General features: G+C 52.1%; 8 protein-coding genes across 8 annotated transcripts; 3 read left to right on the top strand and 5 right to left on the bottom strand.

Moving 5' to 3' along the window:
• Window positions 1-4,741: 4,741 nt before the first annotated feature.
• On the top strand, window positions 4,742-6,596 carry J4E84_006761 (uncharacterized protein; the record flags this gene model as incomplete). Its single annotated transcript, XM_049389348.1, has 3 exons — window positions 4,742-4,886; window positions 4,943-5,191; window positions 5,248-6,596. 3 exons carry the CDS (start codon window positions 4,742-4,744, stop codon window positions 6,594-6,596), a joined length of 1,743 nt encoding a protein of 580 aa, XP_049243057.1.
• Window positions 6,597-7,878: 1,282 nt separating this feature from the next.
• J4E84_006760 (uncharacterized protein) lies at window positions 7,879-9,559 on the bottom strand (the record flags this gene model as incomplete). The annotated part of the gene is made up of 2 exons (XM_049389347.1): window positions 7,879-8,963; window positions 9,028-9,559. The coding sequence occupies 2 exons, from the start codon at window positions 9,557-9,559 to the stop codon at window positions 7,879-7,881; spliced, it is 1,617 nt and encodes a 538-aa protein (XP_049243056.1).
• A 1,122-nt stretch (window positions 9,560-10,681) lies between these two features.
• J4E84_006759 (uncharacterized protein) lies at window positions 10,682-12,416 on the bottom strand (the record flags this gene model as incomplete). The annotated part of the gene is made up of 3 exons (XM_049389346.1): window positions 10,682-11,019; window positions 11,658-12,290; window positions 12,341-12,416. 3 exons carry the CDS (start codon window positions 12,414-12,416, stop codon window positions 10,682-10,684), a joined length of 1,047 nt encoding a protein of 348 aa, XP_049243055.1.
• Window positions 12,417-13,257: 841 nt separating this feature from the next.
• Window positions 13,258-14,419, bottom strand: J4E84_006758 (uncharacterized protein; the record flags this gene model as incomplete). Its single annotated transcript, XM_049389345.1, has 4 exons — window positions 13,258-13,801; window positions 13,856-13,992; window positions 14,043-14,279; window positions 14,333-14,419. 4 exons carry the CDS (start codon window positions 14,417-14,419, stop codon window positions 13,258-13,260), a joined length of 1,005 nt encoding a protein of 334 aa, XP_049243054.1.
• Window positions 14,420-15,338: 919 nt separating this feature from the next.
• Window positions 15,339-16,451, top strand: J4E84_006757 (uncharacterized protein; the record flags this gene model as incomplete). The annotated part of the gene is made up of 2 exons (XM_049389344.1): window positions 15,339-15,503; window positions 15,567-16,451. The coding sequence occupies 2 exons, from the start codon at window positions 15,339-15,341 to the stop codon at window positions 16,449-16,451; spliced, it is 1,050 nt and encodes a 349-aa protein (XP_049243053.1).
• Window positions 16,452-16,673: 222 nt separating this feature from the next.
• J4E84_006756 (uncharacterized protein) lies at window positions 16,674-17,832 on the top strand (the record flags this gene model as incomplete). Its single annotated transcript, XM_049389343.1, has 3 exons — window positions 16,674-17,113; window positions 17,162-17,751; window positions 17,798-17,832. The coding sequence occupies 3 exons, from the start codon at window positions 16,674-16,676 to the stop codon at window positions 17,830-17,832; spliced, it is 1,065 nt and encodes a 354-aa protein (XP_049243052.1).
• Window positions 17,833-18,495: 663 nt separating this feature from the next.
• J4E84_006755 (uncharacterized protein) lies at window positions 18,496-19,653 on the bottom strand (the record flags this gene model as incomplete). Its single annotated transcript, XM_049389342.1, has 2 exons — window positions 18,496-19,555; window positions 19,604-19,653. 2 exons carry the CDS (start codon window positions 19,651-19,653, stop codon window positions 18,496-18,498), a joined length of 1,110 nt encoding a protein of 369 aa, XP_049243051.1.
• Window positions 19,654-20,407: 754 nt separating this feature from the next.
• On the bottom strand, window positions 20,408-22,804 carry J4E84_006754 (uncharacterized protein; the record flags this gene model as incomplete). The annotated part of the gene is made up of 2 exons (XM_049389341.1): window positions 20,408-20,475; window positions 20,530-22,804. The coding sequence occupies 2 exons, from the start codon at window positions 22,802-22,804 to the stop codon at window positions 20,408-20,410; spliced, it is 2,343 nt and encodes a 780-aa protein (XP_049243050.1).
• Between the last annotated feature and the right edge of the window lie 130 nt (window positions 22,805-22,934).

Here is a 22,934-nt window from a genome sequence, read left to right as displayed (position 1 = left end):
AGCGTGACAGCATTACGAATCATGTCACCCACTGTGACACGTACGGTTTCCTGTTTAGTCTTCTTTGATGTCTTTGATATCCGTTCAAGCGTGCCCAAGGTACGGACACTTACAGGTAGTAGGAAGGGATTTATCTGCAATATCGCCAGGGAAGGAGACTGAAAGTCCTTGCAGGCGTTCGTATGGCGGTGCACAACCCCATCTAGATATGCGAGCATTCCTCCCATCGATTTTATCTTCCTCCAGTACCATGTTTTTCGGACTCGCTCTATGTGGAAAGAGATTCTTACGTCTAACATATTGATACCACGCGAGTCAGGAACCTTGTAGATCTTCTTGACCAACTCGGTTAACTCTGTATGAGCGGATCCAGTAATGTCGAAGCCGAGTGTTGAGTTCTCAGAAGCAAAAGCTATGATACGCTCACGCCGTTCCCTGATGGCCGCCATCTCGACCGGCTCCTGGCTTTCGGATACTTGTGCTTCTGACAACCAATCCGATTGTTGGGTAGCAGCGGCCGCTAAAGGAAATTGTTGCTTCCAGTAATCTTGAATGATGGCGCTGCGTGGTGACTCCGCGAATGCGCTTCCAGCACGTGTACTGAAGAAAAATAGATCGATCAGCCAACGCTCCACAATATCTACTTCAAGGCCAGCTAGCTGCCCAGATATTGCAGATATGTTTCCATGTTCACGAAAGCCCGGAATGAGCGAGTAATCTGCGGGTGTTACATCTCTCATTGAGAGATAGTCACTGTGGATTATTTTTGCGCGATGGGAGTGATCGGTGAAGTTCTGGCCGATAGTCCCTGGATCACCAGTCGGAATGCTTCGTAGACCGGATAATATTTCACACGGGCTGTCGAAGCTATAAACCTTGTTGGCGTGCAACTTTAAGAGAAAGGCTCGATGCCAGTTAACCAGGATATGCAATTGAGCGTCTTTGTGCGGCATGCGATGCCTTGTTCGACGAAAATACTCTGGGTCCGTTAATTCCAGGCCATCTAATGGATTACCGTTGATGTCAGTGAATTGGATCTCGCCTTCCGAAACAGACAGTAGATTGACAGCGTCGACCACCATTATACCAGCTTCTTGTAGTGGTCTTGCTGTACCCCGTGGTCTGCAAATATCGTCTAGTGTCCATCCATATTGGGAGCTGTGTTTTTTGGGCCAAAGCCAAGCCAGACCTGACGTAGATCTTCCCTGATCTGTAAATTTGAAGCCGAGCCTTACAGATGATAAACTGGTATGCTTGTGGCTCGTCTCTATATTGGAAAGGGACTCCCAGTCAGGAACCCACGAAGGCAGCAGTGGGGTGGTTTTGGGAAAAAAGGCAAGATCCAATATGTACGACTGAAGTGGCCAGGATCCATATACGGTAAGCCAGTACGTTGCCAAGCCTGTATAGAGCTGCTGAATGGTGATGCCATAATCGACAGGAAGATCGGATCGCTCGTTGTTACCAGTGAGGCCCAACAAGCCATATAATCTATCCCGTGCATCACCGCATCGGCAATGCAGTGTAGCTCTGAGCAGCGATATGATACTCATGTCGCTTTGCTCGATATTGAGGTATTCCACCCAATGCTGCACCCATCGCTTACCCTCGCCCTCACCTTCGCGCTTCCAGTCGCGCCCATTCTCGTACTTCCCCTCGCTCCCATCCCCAGGCTTCCATTCGCCCACACCCTCGAGTGTCTTATTTCTGTACTTGCTTAGATATCTCAAATACTGGTCCCAATCGATTGTGACGTCACCAATGGTGAGGGTGGCTTTGTTGCTAAGCTGGACCTCTTGGATTACCCAGATGCGTGAGAAGTAGGGTATCTGCAAGATGTGTCGTGGATCCACTGAGGTCATGTGGTTATCATCAGTAAAGTCTGGAATGGGGACACGTTTGGCACTCTCATCATCCGCGTATATAAGAACCCTCGACGCGGACTCGTAGATTTCCCTCATGAGTGACACTTGTTGCCCACGCTCTTCCAGATCAAATTGATTTATACAAATGGCGTCTACCCAGATAAGCCGGTCGACAGCAATCCGGTAACGTTGTAGTGCTGCCATGCAGTTCTTCGTCACGAGACAAGTGTCGTAATTTGGACCGACGAAGATAGTCTCGCACAGGGCTAAATTGCCATCGGAGTCTGCCCAGGTGTATGATAAAGCCTCGAAGATTGGTCGGCTCTGATCGCGAAGCCCATAGACTAGTAGCTCGCAATGAATGGGGTCGCTCTTCATTTTGCTGCCATGCAGGCAAAGAAGACGAATCGAATCAGTCGCAAGAAGGCGGGAATAGATCTTGTGTAGCATCGGCTCTGGGCGCATCTGTTGCTGCAAGCTCTCCTGATTTTGCGGAAACGAGGGTTCAGGTCCCTGGTTCGCATGGCTGGCAGTCCATTCATCAATGTTGGCACATATGAATGCTCGCAGCTTTTGCTCTTCATTATAGTCATGACCAGACGCTGCAGCGTAGCCCTGGTCTTCGTCGCGAATGAGATTGGAAAAGACTCGTGGGGGCCATGTGCACACCAGTTGTGATCGTGAAGTATGTAGCGGAGGCGCGGGCGGTGAAATCGGATGGATAGGCGTTAGCTCGGGCGCCCTGCGCTGGCAAGTGCGGCACCCAGGCCGTCCGTCTTCCCACTCCAGATGCAGGTCTGCGCAGCTCGCATCGTGCCATGCCATGAAGCTGAATTAGTTCACTTCTGCGAAGTGGATAAGGGATGTGTAGGATGTAATGGCGATAAGGCAGTTGCGCAAGGCTGGAGGAAGCAATGCAGGCTACCCCGCCGAGCTTGCGCCTATTGGTCAGCTTTGCTGCATCGACACCTCGTTCTGGGGACAAGGCAGGGGTCTAAGTCGACCCTGAAGATAGGCAAATGAGCATCCAATACTCCTACAAGATCAGTCTTCGATACCCACAGTTTTGCAGACGTGCTGCAGTCGCTCGCGGAGCCCCAAGGACTTGTTAGGAAACATAGTACTACACCATGGCACCACAAGAGCCGCCTGAAGCGTTCAGAGCCAAATCCAACGATGTTGACCATCTTGAGAGACCCAACTCAAGTCTCCTGACAGATGCCACCAGAACACTGGAGGAGGGAGGACTTGCAAGACCCTCAGACCAGTTCCCGTCCCGAGGCCTGGAGGAGCCGCCTTGCACATGACAGCTGAGCATCGTGACGAACTGAGGCATTGCACCCCGGCGTCTGACAGGCTTCTCGTGTAACAATGAAGTCCTGCACAAGGAGAGCTGCGGCTGAGGCCACCACTGTCGCACAAAGTTTGCATAGTCGGTACGAGTTGTGGGGTGGTGACATCTCAGCGGGGACGCGAGAAAAGATGGTAGCGAAGCAGCAGCAGTGCGTTGGGCGACAATGTGGAGAAGAACATGCGGACGATGAATGTCGGGGTACGCGATGTCGCTTTGTCATGTACCTCAGAGCTCAGATGCCGCGCCTGAAGATTTTCTCTTCGGCGATTCGTGCTATGTCGGGGCTGAATTCTTTTCCGCGTCAAGCTTCGTCGGGGTAGCCACTAGCGCAGGGCATGGCCAATCAGGGTTGTGGGCCGTCGGATCGAAACCATGGGGAGACCTCCGCGTGATTGACACCGAGCGACCCACGTGAACGAACCACCTCGGTAGCGACAGCCTTCTCGCCATCATCGCTACCACATTCTCCTCCCGCAGCGAAGGGACTGGATTTGGATCTCTCGCGGTCGCTGGGTCAGGCATCCTGACCGTGCATCGTGACCACATGCACTAATCAAGGGCGGCCCCGGTTGGACGTTTCCAGCGTCGGGACAGGAGCGGAGGCTGGGGTTGGTGGTGTTGGGCTAATGAGAGTGACTCGTGCCACACTGCGCGCTTAATTAGGAGCTCCGAAGGCCAGCAAAGTCGCGTATTGGCCGTTAGGCGTCCATGGCGGACAAGCGTCAGCAGTTCACATTCATCTTGACCGCCGTTGCATTAGCGTTCAGCCACATGGTGTTGTCTGGGGAAAGACGCCTGCAGTGGTGAAAAGCATAGCACAGGCCATGCCATTGGCGCATCGTCAGCGCATCATCGTGATGAAGGAAAGCAGGCGTAGAAGGCGGAGGGAGCCGAGTGTAGGGCGCCGCGCACCTGGTATTGGGGGCTAGCGCCGTTACCAGCCTGCTCCAGACACACGTTAGCCGACTCCATGGGCCACGAGAGACTCCATGGGCCACGATGGTGGAGTCTAGTGAAGTGGGAACCCTTGGTCGGGGAGCACCTCACGTGCGGCTCTGAAAACCTAGAAGCGTTCTAGACAGGTAAAAGCATCGTCTGTGCTCCACCTGCTAAGGTCAAATCACAGCCGGTGCAAATGCCGGTCCGACACTTGTCAAATTACCAGGTTAGTCGGGCCAGTCGGGCCTGGAGAAGAAGCTGGAGCAGGCAAAACGCGGGCGACCATTCCCCAGAGAGCTGGTGGCGCGCACCCTTCACTGGGTTCCAGGCTAATGCACCCAATAGCAGGGAAGCACGGGCCCCTCCTAGTCGCGCCGCAATGTTACCTAGCCATTTCTGCGGTACACTTGTTCCGCACTGCACTAGATCTCAAATCTCCAGCTCTGTTTATTAACCCTCAACTCACCCGCATCTCAGTTTCCGATTCTTCGTCCAAGGCCGCGTGCGAGTTCTACCCTGCACAGCTTCAAGCAACGCGCTTCGTCAACTCCCTCAGCGTACAACCCCCACGCACTTGCCCATCATGAGCCACAACAACGACTTGGCCGACGAGGCCGCCAACCCCAAGGGCATCCAAGCTACCACTGATGTCAACATGACTGAGTGCCCTGTCACTTGGAAGGCCTACCTCCTCTGCGCCTTCGCCTCCTTTGGTGGTATCTTCTTCGGTAAGACAACAACGAAGCACAATCTCCACAATGACAGTGGCTGACCGCATACTCAGGTTACGATTCCGGATACATCAACGGTGTGCTCAACTCGCCTCTCTTCATCGAGGAGGTCGAGGGCCCCATCTGCCCCCAGGGTCTCAACACTCCCGATGGCCTCTGCAAGATCAGCTCTGGCAACACCTCGCTCATCGTCTCTATTCTCTCCGCTGGTACTTTCTTCGGTGCTCTCGTCGCTGGTGATCTTTCCGATATGATTGGTCGCAAGTGGACCATTGTTCTGGGATGTCTCATCTACATCATCGGTACGAACTCCCCCGCTTGCACTACTTTATGAAACAAGCCACTAACCCCCACTTAGGAGTTGTTCTGCAAATGGCTGCCTCTGGCCGTGACCTCCTTGTCGCTGGTCGTGCCATCGCCGGTATTGGTGTCGGTTTCGAGTCTGCCATTGTCATTCTCTACATGTCCGAGATCTGCCCCAAGAAGGTCCGTGGTGCGCTCGTCTCCGGTTACCAGTTCTGCATTACCATTGGTCTCCTGCTTGCCGCCTGTGTCAACTACGGCGTCCAGGGTCGTGGTGACACTGGCGAGTACCGCATCCCCATTGGTATCCAGTTCGCCTGGGGTCTTATCCTCGGTGGTGGTATTGCCTGCCTTCCCGACTCTCCTCGTTACTTCGTCAAGCGCGGCCGTCCCGATGAGGCCAAGAAGGCTCTGATGAAGATCCGTGGTGTCCACCCCACCGACCCCCAGGCTGCCGAGCTCAGGTCCATGGTCGAATTCGAGCTTGCTGAGATCATTGCCAACGAGGAGTACGAGCGCGAGCTTATCCCCGCCGGTGGCTGGATCTCTGGCTGGGCCAACTGCTTCAAGGGTTCTCTCTTCCAGTCCAACTCCAACCTCCGCAAGACTATCCTCGGTACCTCGCTCCAGATGATGCAACAGTGGACTGGTGTCAACTTCATCTTCTACTACTCCACTCCCTTCTTGGAGTCGACTGGCGCCATCAGCAACACCTTCTTGATCTCGCTCGTCTTCACCCTGGTCAACGTCTGCTCCACCCCTCTTTCCTTCTACGGAATGGAGAAGTTCGGTCGCCGCACACTCCTCCTCTTCGGTGCTCTCGGTATGTTGATCTGCCAGTTCTTGGTTGCCATCATCGGTGTCACTCAGGGATTCAACAACTCCACCACCCTCGCCGATGGCACCACCCGCGCCAACAACATCTCCGCCGTCAACGCCCAGATCGCGTTCATCGCCATCTTCATCTTCTTCTTCGCTACCACCTGGGGTCCTGGTGCCTGGGTCCTCATCGGTGAGGTCTTCCCTCTGCCCATCCGCTCGCGTGGTGTTGCCCTCTCCACCGCCTCCAACTGGCTCTGGAACACCATCATCGCCGTCATCACCCCCTACATGGTCGGTACCGACCAGGGTAACCTCAAGTCCTCCGTCTTCTTCATCTGGGGAGGTCTCTGCACCATCGCCTTCATCTACACCTACTTCTTGGTTCCCGAGACCAAGGGTCTGTCTCTCGAGCAGGTCGACCAGATGATGGCCGAGACCACTCCCAGGACCTCCGCCAAGTGGCGCCCTACCCACACCTTCGTTGAGAGCTCCCTCCAGAAGGGTGGCTCTACCATGATCGAGCGCAACGGTTCCATTGTCGTTGACACTGAGAAGAACCACCGCACTGCTTCCGTCCACTAGATGGTTAATGGTGTAGTGCTTTATTCACGTCTTGATGACACGAATGAGTCACTTTGAATGATGTAATGTTTGGTTCTAGCTATGCAGTACAGTATAGCATATTACTAAAGACACGGAATGGATAGATGCCTGGCTGGAGAATGATACCTCTGTAGTTTATACTATAGCATAAACTACTTCTTAATCTTGAACTAACGATGCTCTTCTTATATGTGATATGTCTTCTCTAATTCTTGACTTTGAAATGTCTTTCTCTCATGTCATGTGTCCTTTGAAGTTCGATCTTGAAATGCTCTTCTCGTGTGATCTTTCCAACCCATTTTCCCATACGTCATCCTGCATCAATACTTTATCCATCTCTAATCACACATACCCACCCCCTCCCTCTGCCTCCTCAACCCCTCCCTCAACTTCCCATCCCTCTCCCTCTCACCCTTCCCCATCCCCTTCCTCCCTCTCTTCACCCTCCCCTTCTCCACCCCCCTCATCCTCCCCTCAACCCTCCTAACCTCAAGCTCATCCGCCCAAGGCCCCGCTTTCACCTCCGCCCCACTCCTCCCCACCCACCACTGCGGATCGTGAATGCCCAGCCAACCCCCTTGCTTCACCCAATCCGGTCTTGGGATGCCTAACTCGTAGATTTCGAAGAAGGGTGATGAGGCTATGAGTGTGGCGTGGGTGCGGAGAAGGTTTAGGGCGGCGAGCGTAGTGGGCTTGCTGGTGGCGGTTGGGATGGTGAAGCGCGTTGTTTGCGCTGGGGTGGTGGTGGAGAGGGTGTAGGTGATACCGGATCGTATGCGGTGGAGGAGGGGGTCTGTCTCTGAGGTGGCGGTTGCCTCGGCCAGCGAGGCGGACACGGAGGGTGTTGGGGAGGTAGAGGGTTCGCGGATAGCTGGGCGGAGAGTCCTTCGCCTTGGTGACGAGGGCCGCGGCGAGGATGCTGGAGGTGATGTCAGCGTCTCGCTGCGCGATCGCTTGGCTGGTGGTGATGAGGCCGGCTCATTGTCTGCTCCACGCTTCGAGGATGTATATGTCATGATAGCAGTAGGGATGGTGGTAGTAGGTAAGTGGTTTGGGGAGGTAGGAGGGTGTTGTTCAGACTTGAAGACATCATTTGATATCTATTACCTAGGACATGCTATAGTGGAAGTGAATGAGAGTGCGTCTATAGATACAACAGCTCATGCATCAACAATAACAGCCTCTTTCACTAGAGTATCCCAGATCCCCTTCACCTCGACTGCACATGTAGATAGAACCACACAAGGAATTGAACTGTCCTTCACTGGGTTGAACAGCCTCCATTACCAAGAAGAGACATCTCCTCCCGCATCCTTGCAGTCTGCGGATCATCCTGGATACTCTCCTCGCCGATCTGATTCGTTCCAAGTGCAATCCACTTCATGACCAGCTCAATGCCTGGTATACCGGGAATGTTCACTCGCTCGCGAGCATCTTCGACCGCCTTCCTCAGTACTTCTGGCTTCACGGCTCCAAGTCGCAGTGTTCGTGGTCCTGGAAGCGAACGATTGGGGTGCGGGTTCTTGGCTGGGTACAGTCCGAATACACCGATAATCTTGTCAGCGTAAGGAATCTCACCTTCAAAGCCCAGCTCGCGCATGACCCAGTGCTCTGACGCGACTTGAGGTCCCTTCCAGACTTGTAACTCCGGCATTGTATGCGGCCTCTTGGGGAGAGCGGTATGAAGAGAGACCACGCTTAACTTTTGCTCAGCCTTCGTTAGTTCTTTCCATGACTTCGCGATGTCGTAGCCGTCCTTGGTTCCCGTAAGAGACATGATCTTGTAGGACTTGGCGAAAGCTTTCGCTGCTTTGACAGGATGATCTTCGCCAAGCTCGGCGACACCCAAGAAGCGATAGAAGCGAGCGATAGCAGAAGCAGGGACTACCTCGTATCCCGAGATCTTATTGCAAAGCTCTGCCTCCTTTGCATTGCCAACCTTCTTTGTTTCACCCTTACACTCGTGTCGGAACTCGCCACGGAATTCGCCAGCGGCCATGTTCGAGAACATGAGCATAGATTTGTCAAGCGAGGCGACGCACTGTAACGCATAGATCGGTGACAGGAAGTTTGGTTCGAGACGTGCACCTATCATCTCGTTCCTCTCCAATGAATGCTTGATGAACATGAAGGTGTCAAGCCACCTCGCGAATGCCATGTCGCCGTTTCCGGTGTTGAACGCCATGTCACCCACGCATTTGATGGAAAGGGCGAGTTCGTAGAGTTCGACAGCGACGGCTCGTAGCCATGCGACTCCCTGTGTCATGGTTTGCGTGACTTTCTCGACAAGGGCAGCATCGAACCCAGTGGTGAAGGTGACCTTCTGTCGGAAAGCTAATCCACTGACTGTAGGATAGAACGGGTAGAATTAGTAGATTACTCACATATGACTCGCAAAGGCGAAGCTTACCTTTTCCCATGGGTAGGGCAAACCTCTCCTGATCCTCCCTGCCCAGAGTGCTGACAGTACCAGGCGGCTTGTGCAGTGCGAACTTGAAGTCATAGCCCATAAAGTTGGCGAAGTCCAGGATACGCAGAGCGCGAGCAAGCTTTGGCATGTCTTGCAACAGCAGTACTCCCACTGTCGTCTTTTTACCATACTTCCCGGTCGCCTTCCGCTGGTAGTTAGGATCAACCTTGACTTCGGCAACGTGGTTGTCAAACTTCTTCGTCCCTAACTTGAAGTAGGGTACTTCATGGTTGAGAAGGGCGTCTTCGATCGTCGTGCCGTAGCCATTGTGAAGTTTGATCCACTTGTTGTCTCCATAGAAGACCTTGGCAGCTTCCTGATTGATGGCCTTACTAGTGCGAAGGACGGCGACCTGGAAGTCATAGTCTTCGATGAGATAGCGGTTCGGTGGGCCGCGAACGCAATCGGAAAGTAGCAGGTAGCGGAGGATGTCGCGAAGGACGTGCTGCGGAAGCGCTTCCAGACGAGACATAATGGCGTACGCTGTCAGGTCACGGCGGCAGCTGGTCGCTAGGGGTGAGCGCGCAGTCGAGACTGTCGGCTGTCGGCTACCGCAGAGCTGTAAGTACACGGAACCCTTGTAATAGAGCAATGGCTGAGACAGGATCAAGCGGATTGATGAGTAGCGTCGAGATAAACGATGAGAGTAAAAGACATCAGCTCGACGGCCTTAACAAGCGTAATAAACAAATTTTCTGTTAACAACATTATTAACTAAGGCTTAGTTTTATTTAGAATATAGTAGTTATATAAGTAAATACTTATTAATTAAAATATATTTTAGTAAACTTTATTTTTAGATACTTAGCTATACTTACTATATACTATAGTATTCTTATTAGTAAACTAATTTTATAGTTTAAGCTAGTTTAAAAATAAAAAGTTTATTACTAGTATTAATAAAAAAATTATAAAAAGTAAATTCTTTTTAAGTAAACTAATATTTTAATTTTTAGTATTACTATTATTAATATAGTTAAAGCTTTTAAAACTTAAGCTAGTAAAGTAACTATTTTATAAATACTAATATTTATTTAGAGTTAAAAAATTATAAAGTAATAAATACTATAATTTATAGTAAGTAAAATAATACTTTTACTATATATATATATACTTTTTATTTTTACTTTACTATTTTTAGTAAATTTAAAATTTAAAAAACTATAGTATTAGTTAGTATTACTTATAAGTAAATAAACTAACTAAAAAACTAAAAGCTTTTTAACTTTTTTTTATTAGTAGTTTTTTTAAAAGCTTTAAAATAGTAATTTTAAGTAGAAAGTACTAATAACCTACTATATTATGTAGCGAAAGTAAGTAAGTAAAGACAGCAACTGCGAACAGTAGCTGCAGGGGTCTTGCCGAGGCTTGGATCGATGTAGCTTAGCGCCTACGCTTAGCTCAGGTCCCCGCGCGTGCCCCCGGGATCGACTCTTCTGCCTTCATACCTATCCTCCACGCTGTCCATCTCATCATGTCTAGCCATCTTTTATCATTACCGCGCGAACTTCGCGACATAATCCTCGAATTTGTCATCAGTGCGCACGTCGAGCTTCCAAGACACCCTGCATCAGATGACACCCCTCGCAAGGCCTCAGTAGGCTCGAATTGCCTGCGCATACCCGTCTTGCCACCTGCCGAGCAATATGCTACTTACGGACTGCTCCTCACGAACAAACAACTGCACCACGAGACCAAAACCTGTCTCCGCCGCCTGCCGACGGCGTACTCTCTTGACCTCATGATGGTCAACGACAAAGAGCTCTGGCTCACATGGACCTGCTGTCCAGCTCGAAGCAAAGAGCCGATCGATTCCATTTCCATAAACGTGCGCGAAACCAGAGATAGTCCGGATCTCTATTTGAAGCGGCTTCACAACATTCTTTTCGAAAAAACTTGCTTTCTCAGTCTCTTCGAATACATGGTTGATGTCTGTTGCCCTGGTCACCAATTTAGGAAACTTGGTTTGAACCCTCCTTACACCAAATGTAACTGAGCGAGCCCCGCACGTCAGTACTGTGCAGTTGGACTGGGTTGGGTGGAGGGCAAGATTTATACAGCAGGACATGCGTCCTGTGATGAGCCAAGAAGATGTCATGAACAACCAGAATCTAGCCCTGAGACTACTCACCTATCGAATGGCCTTCTTTCTACCTTCAGTAGAAATGAAAGTGTCGGAACTGGACGGCGTGGGCTTCAAACTGTGGGCTGGAGGCTTTGACAAGAAAATCATTACTGTCAATGGAGACAGGAAGGCTGAACTAAGCAGGCGCTGGGAAGGGATTCATGCTCCGCACGTCCAGAGAGCTACTGACGCACTTAATCACAACGACAATATCCTAGGAGTACATTCTCCGTCCACGTCCACAACCTTCTCGCCAGGTCTTCATCTCTAGCCTCCGCCGTCAGTTTCTCCGTCGAGTCAACGCCCCCAGGCGTGTAATATCCTCCACTCCGCAATGCTCCTTTCTCCGCTCCGGCCGCACACCAAAGCTGATTGGAAACGCCCTCATGTGGCTCAAGCCACCTCTCGCCCGATATCCGCGACGTTACGTTGACGAACATCTTACTCCAGCCCGCCATCTCGGTATTCATGGGCGTCTTGACGAGTCCAGGGTGAATGGCTACAGACGTCAGCTCGGGGTGGCGACGTACGAGCTCCGCTGCGAAGAGGATATTTGCGAGTTTGGACTGGCCGTAACGAATCCATGCGCCTAGCATCATTCGAGACATCGTGCTTCCAGCATCAAGCTCATCGAAGGAGATACCACCTTTGATGGCACGATGGAACTCGTAACCAGCGGAGGTGTTGCTGACGACACGGACGTCTGCCCCGGGCTCTTTGGCTGTCTTGAGCAAGATGGGCATCAGCTCTCTGGTGAGCATCGCATGGCCGAGATGGTTCGTCGCGAATTGGATCTCGTAACCATCAGTACTCAAAACTGCTGGGTTGGCAATGATACCGGCGTTGTTCATCAGTATGTCGAGGCGGTCATGTTTGAAGTCTCGAGCGATGGCCTCTTTGACTGCGCGAAGGGACGAAAGATCTATCTTGATGAAGCTCAAAGATGTCGTCGGGTGCTTGGCTTTGATGTCGGCGATCAGTGCATTAGCTGCAGTGACATTGCGGCCTGTGAAGTAGATGTGTAATGGACTGTGCGCCGCCAGTGCTCGCACACTTTCCTCTCCTAATCCTGCGGTGCCTAATATGACTGTCAGAAGAATGTCAACGACGGGCAACAAGTTCAATCACCTCCAGTCACCAAGATCACTTTTCCGGAAAGGTCTCGAATGTCCTTTGCAGGGTCGAAGTCTTTGAAGCCTTGCATGTTGAGGCTTTAGTCGCGAGGTGCGTTGATATGGACGTCTCAGTTTCTGCAGTTGCGCAGTGCTTCTTATATACCTGGCGCACCATTGCCATTTTTCAATTCGGACGAAAAGGCAGGCTTCTTGTGGCGCTTCTTCAAGGTGGTGGTGGTGCGATAGCTATCTCCGCCGGGAAGATGTGTGGCCGCAACGTGCAAAACGCCGGGATGATCGACGGGAGTGCAAAAACGCTATACCACATTCGGCCATGAGACAGAACTATGGCTGCAGGCACAGATCTCGAAGACTGAACAAAGTCAGCTATCATAATTCACGTCAGGTTCGCTAGACATTAAGATCGAGACAATGTGGATGATGCATTACATGAGTTTAGGGTATTACCCAGTCGCGCTTGCTCATAGATCGGCCACGCTAGTATGTTCCCCGTGCAGCTACGCGTCCCGTCCCGTCGCATTCGTCGCGTTCCTTCCCAATCCGTTCCCGTCTCTCACCACCTACTCCGAGCTCGTCAGACACTCTAGCGCATGCGATAGGTCGAGCACACGCGTGGGCCAGGACAGGCTGTCGCGATGAGCTCTACCCAACCCGTTGGCTGTAGTATCGGCCTCACGGAGGCCGCACCGCGTCGCATTCTAGTAACGCAACATTACTCGGACTGTATCCGACCTTGCCGATGGTGGGATGGTGGGATGGCTTCGTGAGGGGTATCGCGTCGATTCGTTGTCTAACACTGCCTAAGCAAAGCTTCGGTGGGATTTTCACGTTGGTCCAAGTCCTGCTTCCCTTACCTGGTGCGGATACGGTCAAAAGCCGAGAGAAATGCGCGGTCGCTTTACTACATGTCTAGACCTTGTTGTCTGGGCTTTGGTCATGCGTCCCCTCATCCCATGCGAATTCTTTCGTCATAGTAATCCCTCTTTCTCTCCTCATACTCTGCGAGAGCTCGCTCGTAGTCACACTGCCTTCTTTGCACAAGGCAGTACCCGGGCACTCCCCATGCACAGTCGTTGTCGTGAGACACATTTCGTCTTCATCCAATCGCGATTTGCCCCATTGGCTCCGAGTGTCATTGTTAATTGTGTCTCCCAACGTATCCTTGAGGTTGATCTTGCGCGTGCGCTTTTTGGATATCGTTTCCAGAGGGTTTAGCGAAGGGCCGGATGATTGAGAATGCTGCGATGATTTGAAGGAGGATGGCAGGCGGGTCGAGAGTGCGTTGATCACCTGCATCATGAGCGGCCGCAGGGTGGGGAGGCATCCGGATATGATACCGATGGAGGGCTCTACGGAAGACCAGATGAAGACGTCGCTCTTTGCCCAGCTTATGTCTTTCGACTGGACGAGGTGGGTAATGGTGATGATGCGGTAGAGCGAAGCAAAACAGACGCTGCACTTGTTAGCGAAACTTCGTCGAAGGGACGGAGGTTGGGTTGCGACATACAAGCTACCGAGTAGGAATGTGAGACAGACCGCAACCTTCTGGGTTCGGCCCATATGTAACTTGAGCACGCTCGCTATGGGTATCGTAAGGATGCACACATCGCCGAAAAGGTTGATGATGCCAACACCGAGATAAAACTACATTTTAATCAGTCGCTGTTTGCAGATCAGTCTTGTCGTGGTCTCACCTTTGCCTCGTCTACCTGGACCACGCCTTTATCTCCGTACCACTGGTTCCAGTAATAATGCAGTGGTCGCGTGTAGAGCGGCAGGACGATGTGGTTGGTGATGAGATAACCTGTAGTGAGAGCGACGCAGAAGTAGCCAAAGTATGAGAGGCCGAATATGCGGCGGTATAGCGCCAGAATTGAAAACTTGATGATGCATACACTCCATGCGTAGATGAAGACATAGGCGAATGTGATCTTGCTCTAGTCAGCGCTGCGTCACGCGTGTGGTTGGGGACTTCACAACGTACTATCGTGATTTGTCGCATCTCATACGGTCCTAAGGACCATATGTGCTTACCAAGACCATAGAAGCCGCCTAACCTAGATGTTAGCATCTATCGTTGATCTCGCGTGATTGATTGCTCTACCTGCAATGCAGCATGCCAGGTTGCCCGCATTCAGCGCCAAACCGAGAAACATAAGATAGTCATCTAGACCTAGCGGCTCACGCTTTACATGCAAGCGAGTGTAGAGGCGCAAGCCCACGAAAACGAGAGAAAGGACGAAAAGTACAACGCCGATAGCATTATTGGAGGCAGTGCGGGACTCGGTCAAGTCTAGTCCGGGAGGAGGGTTTGCAAAGTAATCGAACGCCATGTCGAAAGCCGGTTGTCGTCGGGATCACGCAGGATGAGTTGCGAAGTGTCAGAGAATCGCACAACGGGATTTCACGCAGAGGAGCAAGCTGTATTATCGCCGTGCAGGCGTTTGGGTTTTGCACCCCCCATTCACTCGGCGGATTTCTGTGTCACGAAATGCATTTATTGCAGTGAACCCATAAGGCCGTGCAACCCTATATCCACTCGGATTAGTTTCCATCGTAATCGCGCCGATTGTGCAACGAGTGAATGCCAGTGTTTTCGGGGGGAGTGCCGGTTTCGGTGAGGAATGGAGTCGACGCTAGCCGCGTCTGTATTGGCTCTCGTGGCTGCGAGAACGCGTGGTGTGACTAGCCGGGTACCTGATGCGCACTAGCCTGTGACAAACACGATCTTCGCGTGGAGTTGCATTGTTTTGCGATGCGGGAATGGCTGGCAGTTGAGCAATCGGACCTTTACACGACACGGGAGATAACGACGTGCCGCAGCGGTTGCCGTACGGTGACTGTGCCGGAGGCGGCGATCTTGGCGGGCAGCAAGCAACCTTAACAAAGAAATCTGGGTCCACGACAGTCATCTTCTCCGCAGTTTCAACAGCCTGTCAGTCTTGACTCAGTCCATCGATTAGGAACACCCATTATCGTACTGCAACACGATGGCGCCCAAGGAAACCAAGTTCAAGGTGGCTGCCGCCCACGCGGCGCCTGTCTTCATGGACAAAGCCGCCACCATCAAGAAGACTATCCGCCTCATCGAACAGGCTGCGAAAGACGACATCAAGCTCTTGGTGTTTCCCGAGACCTTCATTCCTGGCTATCCTGTACGTGCATCGGCTGTTAATCTCAAACTTTGTATGATGGGGCTCATGCTAACATTACCACAGTACTGGATTGAATGTTACCCACCCCTAAAGCAGGTCGCTGCTTTGGCAAAATACGCCGAAGAGAGCGTCGTGGTGGAGCCGAACGGAGAGGATGTGAGTGCCATCCAGGATGCCTGTCGCAGGACCGGTGTAGCCATCAACCTGGGCGTCTGCGAACGTGTCGCCAACGGCTATACGCTGTTTAACACCCAAGTCATTATCGATAGTGACGGCACTATACTCGGTGTTCATCGGAAGCTCCAGCCAACCTATGTCGAGCGCATGGTGTGGGCTCAGGGCAACGGCAGCACATTGCGCAACTGGCCATTGTCGCTCGGGTACAACCTCGGAGGTCTCGCGTGTTGGGAGCATACCATGAACGGCGCACGCCAGGCCCTTATCACACAGAACCAGCACATTCATGCGGGAGCTTGGCCGGCATTGTCCACCATGGCCGGCTTCGAAGCCGTTGCCGATGCACAGATCGAGGCGTTGATGAAGGCCCATGCCCTCACTGCCCAAGTCTTCGTCATCACTGCTTCCAACTATGTCGACCAACAGTGCCTCGACTGGATGGAAGAGAACCTTGGAAAGCAGGACCTTGTCAAGGCCGGCGGCGGCTGGTCCTCTGTCCTCCATCCGTTCTGTTCGTACATCGCTGGTCCGCACACGGGCGGAGAGGAGAAGTTGGTGCAGGGCGAGATTGACTTCTCGCACATGGGGTCGGTAAAGGTGTGGATCGATGCGGCGGGCCACTACCAGCGTCCGGAGATTCTGCAGTTTGCGTTCGATGCACGCCCACACTGGGCTGATGAAAAGACTGATCGCTTCAAGGTGCGTACTGATGAGAAGAAGTCGGACACTGAGAGTGGTTACTCGTCTCAGAGTGAGGTGAGGTCGAACTAGAAGGATGCGGTCTTGGCAACTGTGCCGCATCTGCAGGCAGTCGCGATATGAAGTAGCGTGGTGTGTGTGACATGTTACTGGTTGGACCTCGTGGAGGCTTAGCGACTCAGCCATCTGGTGCAGCCTCACTCAGGCGGGGTCGGGTGCGATTTCTCAAGAAGTTCCAACACTTTCAACATACCACCATCATCATATTCGCCAAAGATTTCGTTGTTCTTTACTATGCCAGTTACTTTCGGTTCCGTAGGCGATATCATTTCCGTCGTTTTGCTTGTGAAAGATCTAGTTGCAGCGCTTGACGAGGCTCGCGGCTCCAAAGCAGAATACCAGGGCGCCGTACGCGAGCTTTGGACTCTCGACCGTACACTCCTCGAAATTGATCTGCTTACTAGACAGCATGGGGATGGAGCTACGCCTGAGTTACGGAGTCTCTGCGAAACAGCAAAGCAAGCTGTAGCTAGATGCAATGACCGCGTTAGCGCCTACAAGAAGCGCATCCAGGGATACCAGCGCGCTTTTGAAGTCGGCAAAGTGAACAGGGTCAGAGAGATTGGAAGAGCGATTGGTTGGAGGACCGGAGAGAAAGAAGCGCTGGAGCAATTTCGCGCAGAGATCGCGGGGACTACATCAAGCCTCCAGATGTTGTTGATCACGGCCAATGTGTAAGTAGTACATTTGTCCTGGTCAGAGCTGATGCTGATGCTGTGTAGCACGTTAATTGGAGTTAGTCGAAAGGAGACGAATGACAAGCTCGACGAAGCAAAGCGCAGGAACGACACGGTCACGCTCTCGCATGATGCATCACTCGTAGATATCAAAGACGGCATTGAGAATGCTAACCGCAATATCGAAGCTGCCAACTCAATATTGGACAATGTGTCCGAAGCACTCAAATTAGATTGGCTCCGAAAGCTTGGTTCTGAGCTCAAAGGCATGATACGAGGCGCGATGACGATTAACTTTGCGACTTACCGTGCTATCATGCGTCTGCAGAACTCACTCCCTAGCCACCTAGAGCGGAGCATGTTCGAAGAGCCAATGATACTGGACGATCCCATGGGTCGCATTGCGCCTGTCCATTTGCAATTCATCACCTCTTGGGATGCTTTCCACGCTGTCCTTGAAATGCGTTTCCAGGATATGCCAGGTCAGATCAAGATGGGACGAAGGCAATACGCCTTACAAGCCAGCGGTACGGGAAGAGAGATCGAGTTGTCGCATCCATGGCACGCTGCGTTTATACCTGGTCAGCGAATTGACATGAGCTTCATTTTCAGTCAGGACTATGCCAGCGAGAGCAGTAGCACTACCTGTCCAGGATGCTTGACTAAATCGACGTATTCCAGCGAGAGCAGTAGCACTACCTGTCCAGGATGCTTGACTAAATCGACGTATTCCAGCGACGCTGAGATAGAATGCACGAATTGTCAACTCCGGTTCCGCAGGATCACCGTGATTCAAGTCGACGAATCTCCGCTACAAAAGGATCAGCATACACGAGAGTCCAAAATGCGACCAGGAGGTACAGCCACCGGTAGTCGAAAACGAGATATACATGAGCTCAGTGAGCGCGAGGAAGAGGACGTGAGAAGCTTCAAACGAGTGCGGCTCGTTTCCAAAAGGCAGCTCACCGCATTTCCTCGATCGTCTCCGGGCTTCATGGTTGAGGTCTCGCCAAACCCCGCTTTTATACACGCGCCGCATTTGCATGAGCGGAAAGGTTCCATCAACTCGCTCACCGAGATGCCTACCCCGGTCAGTTGGGACGCTCGATCATCCATGACCTCTCCAACCATCTGATGATATGTCTGGCGCGGTTAGGAGATCTCGTGTTGCTTCCCCGCATTCCTCAGCTTGCTGATGAAGCGGTAACACGAACATTAGCGGCTTAGGATGAGATACATCTTGTTGAGATTGGTCGGTCGTGCGAAGGTGTGTGAATGCGATGAGAACAGATGTTGTTAATTGTGTAACCGGGATATGCCAATGCTATGCGACTCCAAAACGCCATGCCATGATGCGTATGCAACTAGTTGTCATTGTCTCATCTCTTCCCCTTCTTGAGCACCAGCCCCTTCCAGCCCTTACTATCCTTGATCCGCCGGAGTGCTTTGCTCGCAACAGGATCCTTGGCCAAGTCATCCAAGCAAGCCTTCTTTTCCTCCTCGCTCTCGTGCTCGTGGAACTCGCACCATTCCTTCTCCATCTTTGGTCTCTCTCCCCTCGCCAACATTGTTACCAGTTCGAACAGGAACGCTTGCGGAAGCTGGCTGCGTAGAGCTATCGTGCGCTCGTCGTCGCGGTCGGGATTCCAGTACACGGAGTACATATCGAGGAAGTAGCGGCACAGCGGTGCGTCAGGTGGTAGGCTCTCGTAGGCGGCGATGACGTTGCTATGGTCGGGCATGACTTGCAGGATCTCGTCGTTCGTTTGCCATGCTAGGATGACAGCGCGACGTAGCTTCGGGATGGCGTAGCGGTGTGCGAAGACGTAGAGTGATATGAACCGGCGCTCTAAGAAGCCTTCCAGCCCTCTCCACTTGTATGGCCTCGAGCAGCATGGGCACAGCGTCTCTTTGGGTATCTCGGGCTTCTCAGCTGGGTTTCGTGGAGGCGGTACTACGGCAGCCTTTTCGGGCTCGGCATCGCCAGGCACTTTCTCCGCACTCGGTGCAGGGCTGCTCGCTGCTGCTGCGTTGGCCGGCGTGGCGTCCGCTTCCGTATCGTCTGTCTCTAGAGCAATGCCCCAAGACGCAGTATCCACATCATCGCCCTCCTCCTGGCCGGTGGTGCTCGAGCTGTCGCCGCCATTGACACTGACTGCATGAGTCGGAGGGTGGACCTCCTTCCCTCCCTCGATGAGATGGTGTGGTATGAAGCCTGTGTATAACCATAGCATGAACGCGTCAAACACGTCAGGCGTTGTGTCGTCGAGGTCTAGCGTAGTTCCCGACTTCTCGTAGGGCGAATTGCTCTTCTCTTCTAAGCATGTGTTGAAGTATGGGGAGCATCGTCGGAGGAGTTCGCGGTGGCAGCTGAAAGACTCGGCGTAGTCTTTTCCGCCGACTTTAACTGTGATGATCGTCTGATCGAAGTTTCTGCCTCTGGTTAGCGTTCAGCTTGGTGAATCTGAATGTAATGACGGTACTTACCTGAACGTGTGTCCAAGCGTAGTAGCACCTTTTGAGTGCATGAAGGGCATTTTGAGTAGGTAGTCAGGTTCCATTCATTGTCGCCTTACTGTGGACTTTGTCGCCATTATATCTCTACTTTCCAGCCCGGGTATTACGGGGAGCTCAGTTTCAGCAATCGTGACAGATGCATCTTGGCGTTCGACCTTGCGGCGGTTGAATGCTTGTACGAGCTTCTGTGCCCTGTTCGTAGAGGCTTAAGCGGGGTGACATTGAGCTTAATTGAAACCGACAGGCCCTAAGGAACGAGTGACGGCTGGGCTCAGCTGGGCGATCGTAGAACGAGGTAGGGGTCTTGTCGAGTCGTGCGGGTGAGGATGAGTTTGATAGCCGTTTCATGACGCTTGGCGGGGAAAGCATGCCTCAGCCGACATCTGGCTCGCACGAGATCTTCATGGCGGTGAAGTCGAGCCTGGCATCTCCTTGCGCGTGGCCTAACGTAGAGACGGGTGGTGCCGCAGGATGGCTTGGTGATGGAGTGGATGGGGTGGTTGGAGCGTGATCGAAGACGCGTCGCATCCCCGCGTCGTGATGTTGGCATCCGTGCACCGCTGACCCGCGTCATCCCCAGGAAACCAAATGGGCCGCGACTCAAATCAAGGAGGATGCGGACTATACAAATCAGACTGTCATTGATCAGACGCGAAGCATTGCACGAATAGTAGGAGTTCATTAGGTGTGAAAAAGGGTATGCGTGTATTCAGGCTATTGCGCTGCATGATTGACCAGTCTCTAGAACAAGAAGACAAAGTCCTTTCTCACAGCTCAAGCCTTGCTGTTGCCCCATTCTCTCCACCACTCGTAGAGTGCGATACCACCCGCAGTTTGAACGTCTGTTGACAAAGTTAGTGCGTTGTTCTTGATCGGACAATATAATCGAAACTTACTCAAGCTCCTAGTTACTCCCACAGTCTTGATCTCGACATTGCGATCGATGACGGCCAGCACCTCCGCGGAGATACCTTCCTTCTCACTACCCAGCACAAGACAGCACTTCTTGGGTAGTGTACCAATATCCTGACTTCTGGCCTCTTTCCTAATCGTCCCTTCATCCACAACATCATTCTTACCATCCTCAGTCCCTAATATGCCGCTGCGATCCGTCTGCTCAATGCCCACAACCTCGTACCCCTTACTCTTGGCATCGAGTAAGAACGCCGGTATGCCAACCTCCTTCAACTCATTGATAGCAAGATGTTTCTCCGATCGCACACTGGTAGCCTTGAAGTCTTTGTGCGCAACCTTCTTGAGGTCGTCAATGTAAAGGGCTTCGAGACCAAAAGACTCGGATATGCGGGAGAGACCACCGAGGTTTGTCGGATTGTCAATGAGAGAGGCAACGAGCATGACGGATGCGGGACGGGCATTTTGCATGCTTGGTGGGCCGCCAGGTGGGTGAAGGTTGTCGAGGTCAATACCGGCTTTGGTTTGGAGGGTGATTTGGCCGGTCGGTTCTGTGGTGGTGGTGGTGGTGGTGGTGGGTACCGGGGCAGTTGTAGCTGGTGTAACGACGTCAAAGCTGGGTTTGATCTTGTTTCCAAGTGCTATGCGTGCAGGTGGCGGGTTGAACCCATCTGACTGATCATCACGCTCGAGAGCCTCGAAGTCTTCATGTGTGACGAGCTCTGGTTCTGGTGTCTCGATCGACAGGTATCGGCCTTGGAAGATGCCTGTAAGGGTAAAATCCTGTTCAATATCGACCTTCAGGGTTCTTATCGTCCAGGGAGAAGCGTTGAACTTGTCCAGCCGGCGGATGAAAGCGTTCATGCCTTTGAAAGCGGGATTCTCGGTAATCCTCCTCCAGCCCTTCTCAACAGCTATGTCAAACACGATGGGAAACGCAAAGTTTGCTTCGTGGCGGATCTGGACTTTGGGGCTGGCAGAGTAGGAGTTCAGGTGTGTGATGAACTCTACTGCAAAGTCTTGAGTTTCGTATGGCGCGACTAGAAGACCAATCTTCATCAGACTGGCGATATGAATCGGGCTATACTCTTCCAGATTTCCTAGCTCTATCAAGATGCGCTGAGTGAATTCCGGGAATCGACGGTAAATGCGAGCTATGGCCCATTCGAGCAGGTAGCGGTATCGTGGCCATGATTCTACCACTAAGGCACGAGTGAAATAATCGAGATGACTCTCCACCACTATGTCATCGGCACAGTAGTGACTCATCAATAGCATTGCCTGCAGTTGAAAAGTGTTCTTCCATGGACATTTGACTGCGACTGGTGGTTTCTGATCCCCCCAGGGTAATTCCAACTCATCCAGTATATTCTGAGCAGTCTCTGCATATGAGATATATGGGTCATTCGGGATACGGTGTAGGATATCTATGACAGTTGCGTATGCATGCCATTCTCGCATACCGTAGTAGGATGCATATGTTCGATGCGGCAAGTATTGCTGAAGCTTGTCGGCAGCGACAACCTCAAACAAAAACTCTGTTCCGATGGATGCTGGATTATTGATGAAATCAATAATGTAGTCGTCGAAGGGGAGGCCTCCCCGCGTTGATCTGATTGCACTTGGGTGTGCAAACACAGCTTTGCGTAGCGATCGAGCAAGTACTGCAAGAATGTAGGACCGTCCCTTGGATAGCTTCGTAAGTCGTTTCATGGCTCTCGAGAGCAGAGTATTAATGTCGCACCAATTAGGAAAGTGATTCAAACCCTCCTCAACACTGACATATATGCATTTCGGATGGAATAGTAGGGAAGGTAGTTGCATAGCAAATGGTCTGATGAAGTCGCGAATCTCAGCCTCTTCCCACAACGCTGCCAACACGGTGTGCAAGTCGTCTGGGTCGATATCGGCTGGTTCAGTACGATCTAGGAGCTCTATCACGCTCTTGCAAGCGGGCGCGAAGGCTGAGCCTTGTATGCAGCTATGTTTCGATTCGCGGAGGTCGTTGATGAAAGACCGAAAAGTGGGTAGCCCGCCATCTCTGGTGCCAAAGGTCGATTGAAGCGCAGACTGATCCACTGGATCTTCCAATTTTTGACATTTGGCTCGCAGGACTTCGCTAGTTGGTACGCCTTTCGACTGTAGATCAGGATCAAGAAGACCACAGAGCCTTTGACAGTGAATGCTGTGTAAGTCGCTTGCTACCTCAGGCAGCCCAGGCAAGCGTGACAAGCTGAGGATCTCGGTAATTTCCGACATCTCCAGTTTGTGATGCGGTGGACCTCGCGCGTGTCGCGTCTCCAGGCCTTTAACGAGGCCATGCATGAGATACAGTATTGCTGGTTGGAACATCCTCCCGCCGGCGTTCAGAACGTAACGAACGATACCA

Source organism: Alternaria hordeiaustralica (assembly GCF_023758085.1).
Source record: "Alternaria hordeiaustralica strain BMP 2776 chromosome Unknown scaffold_13, whole genome shotgun sequence".
Classification (NCBI taxonomy): Eukaryota; Fungi; Ascomycota; class Dothideomycetes; order Pleosporales; family Pleosporaceae; genus Alternaria; species Alternaria hordeiaustralica.
The sequence above is the reverse complement of the archived record's forward strand: the minus strand, read 5'-3'. Positions and strand labels throughout refer to the sequence as shown.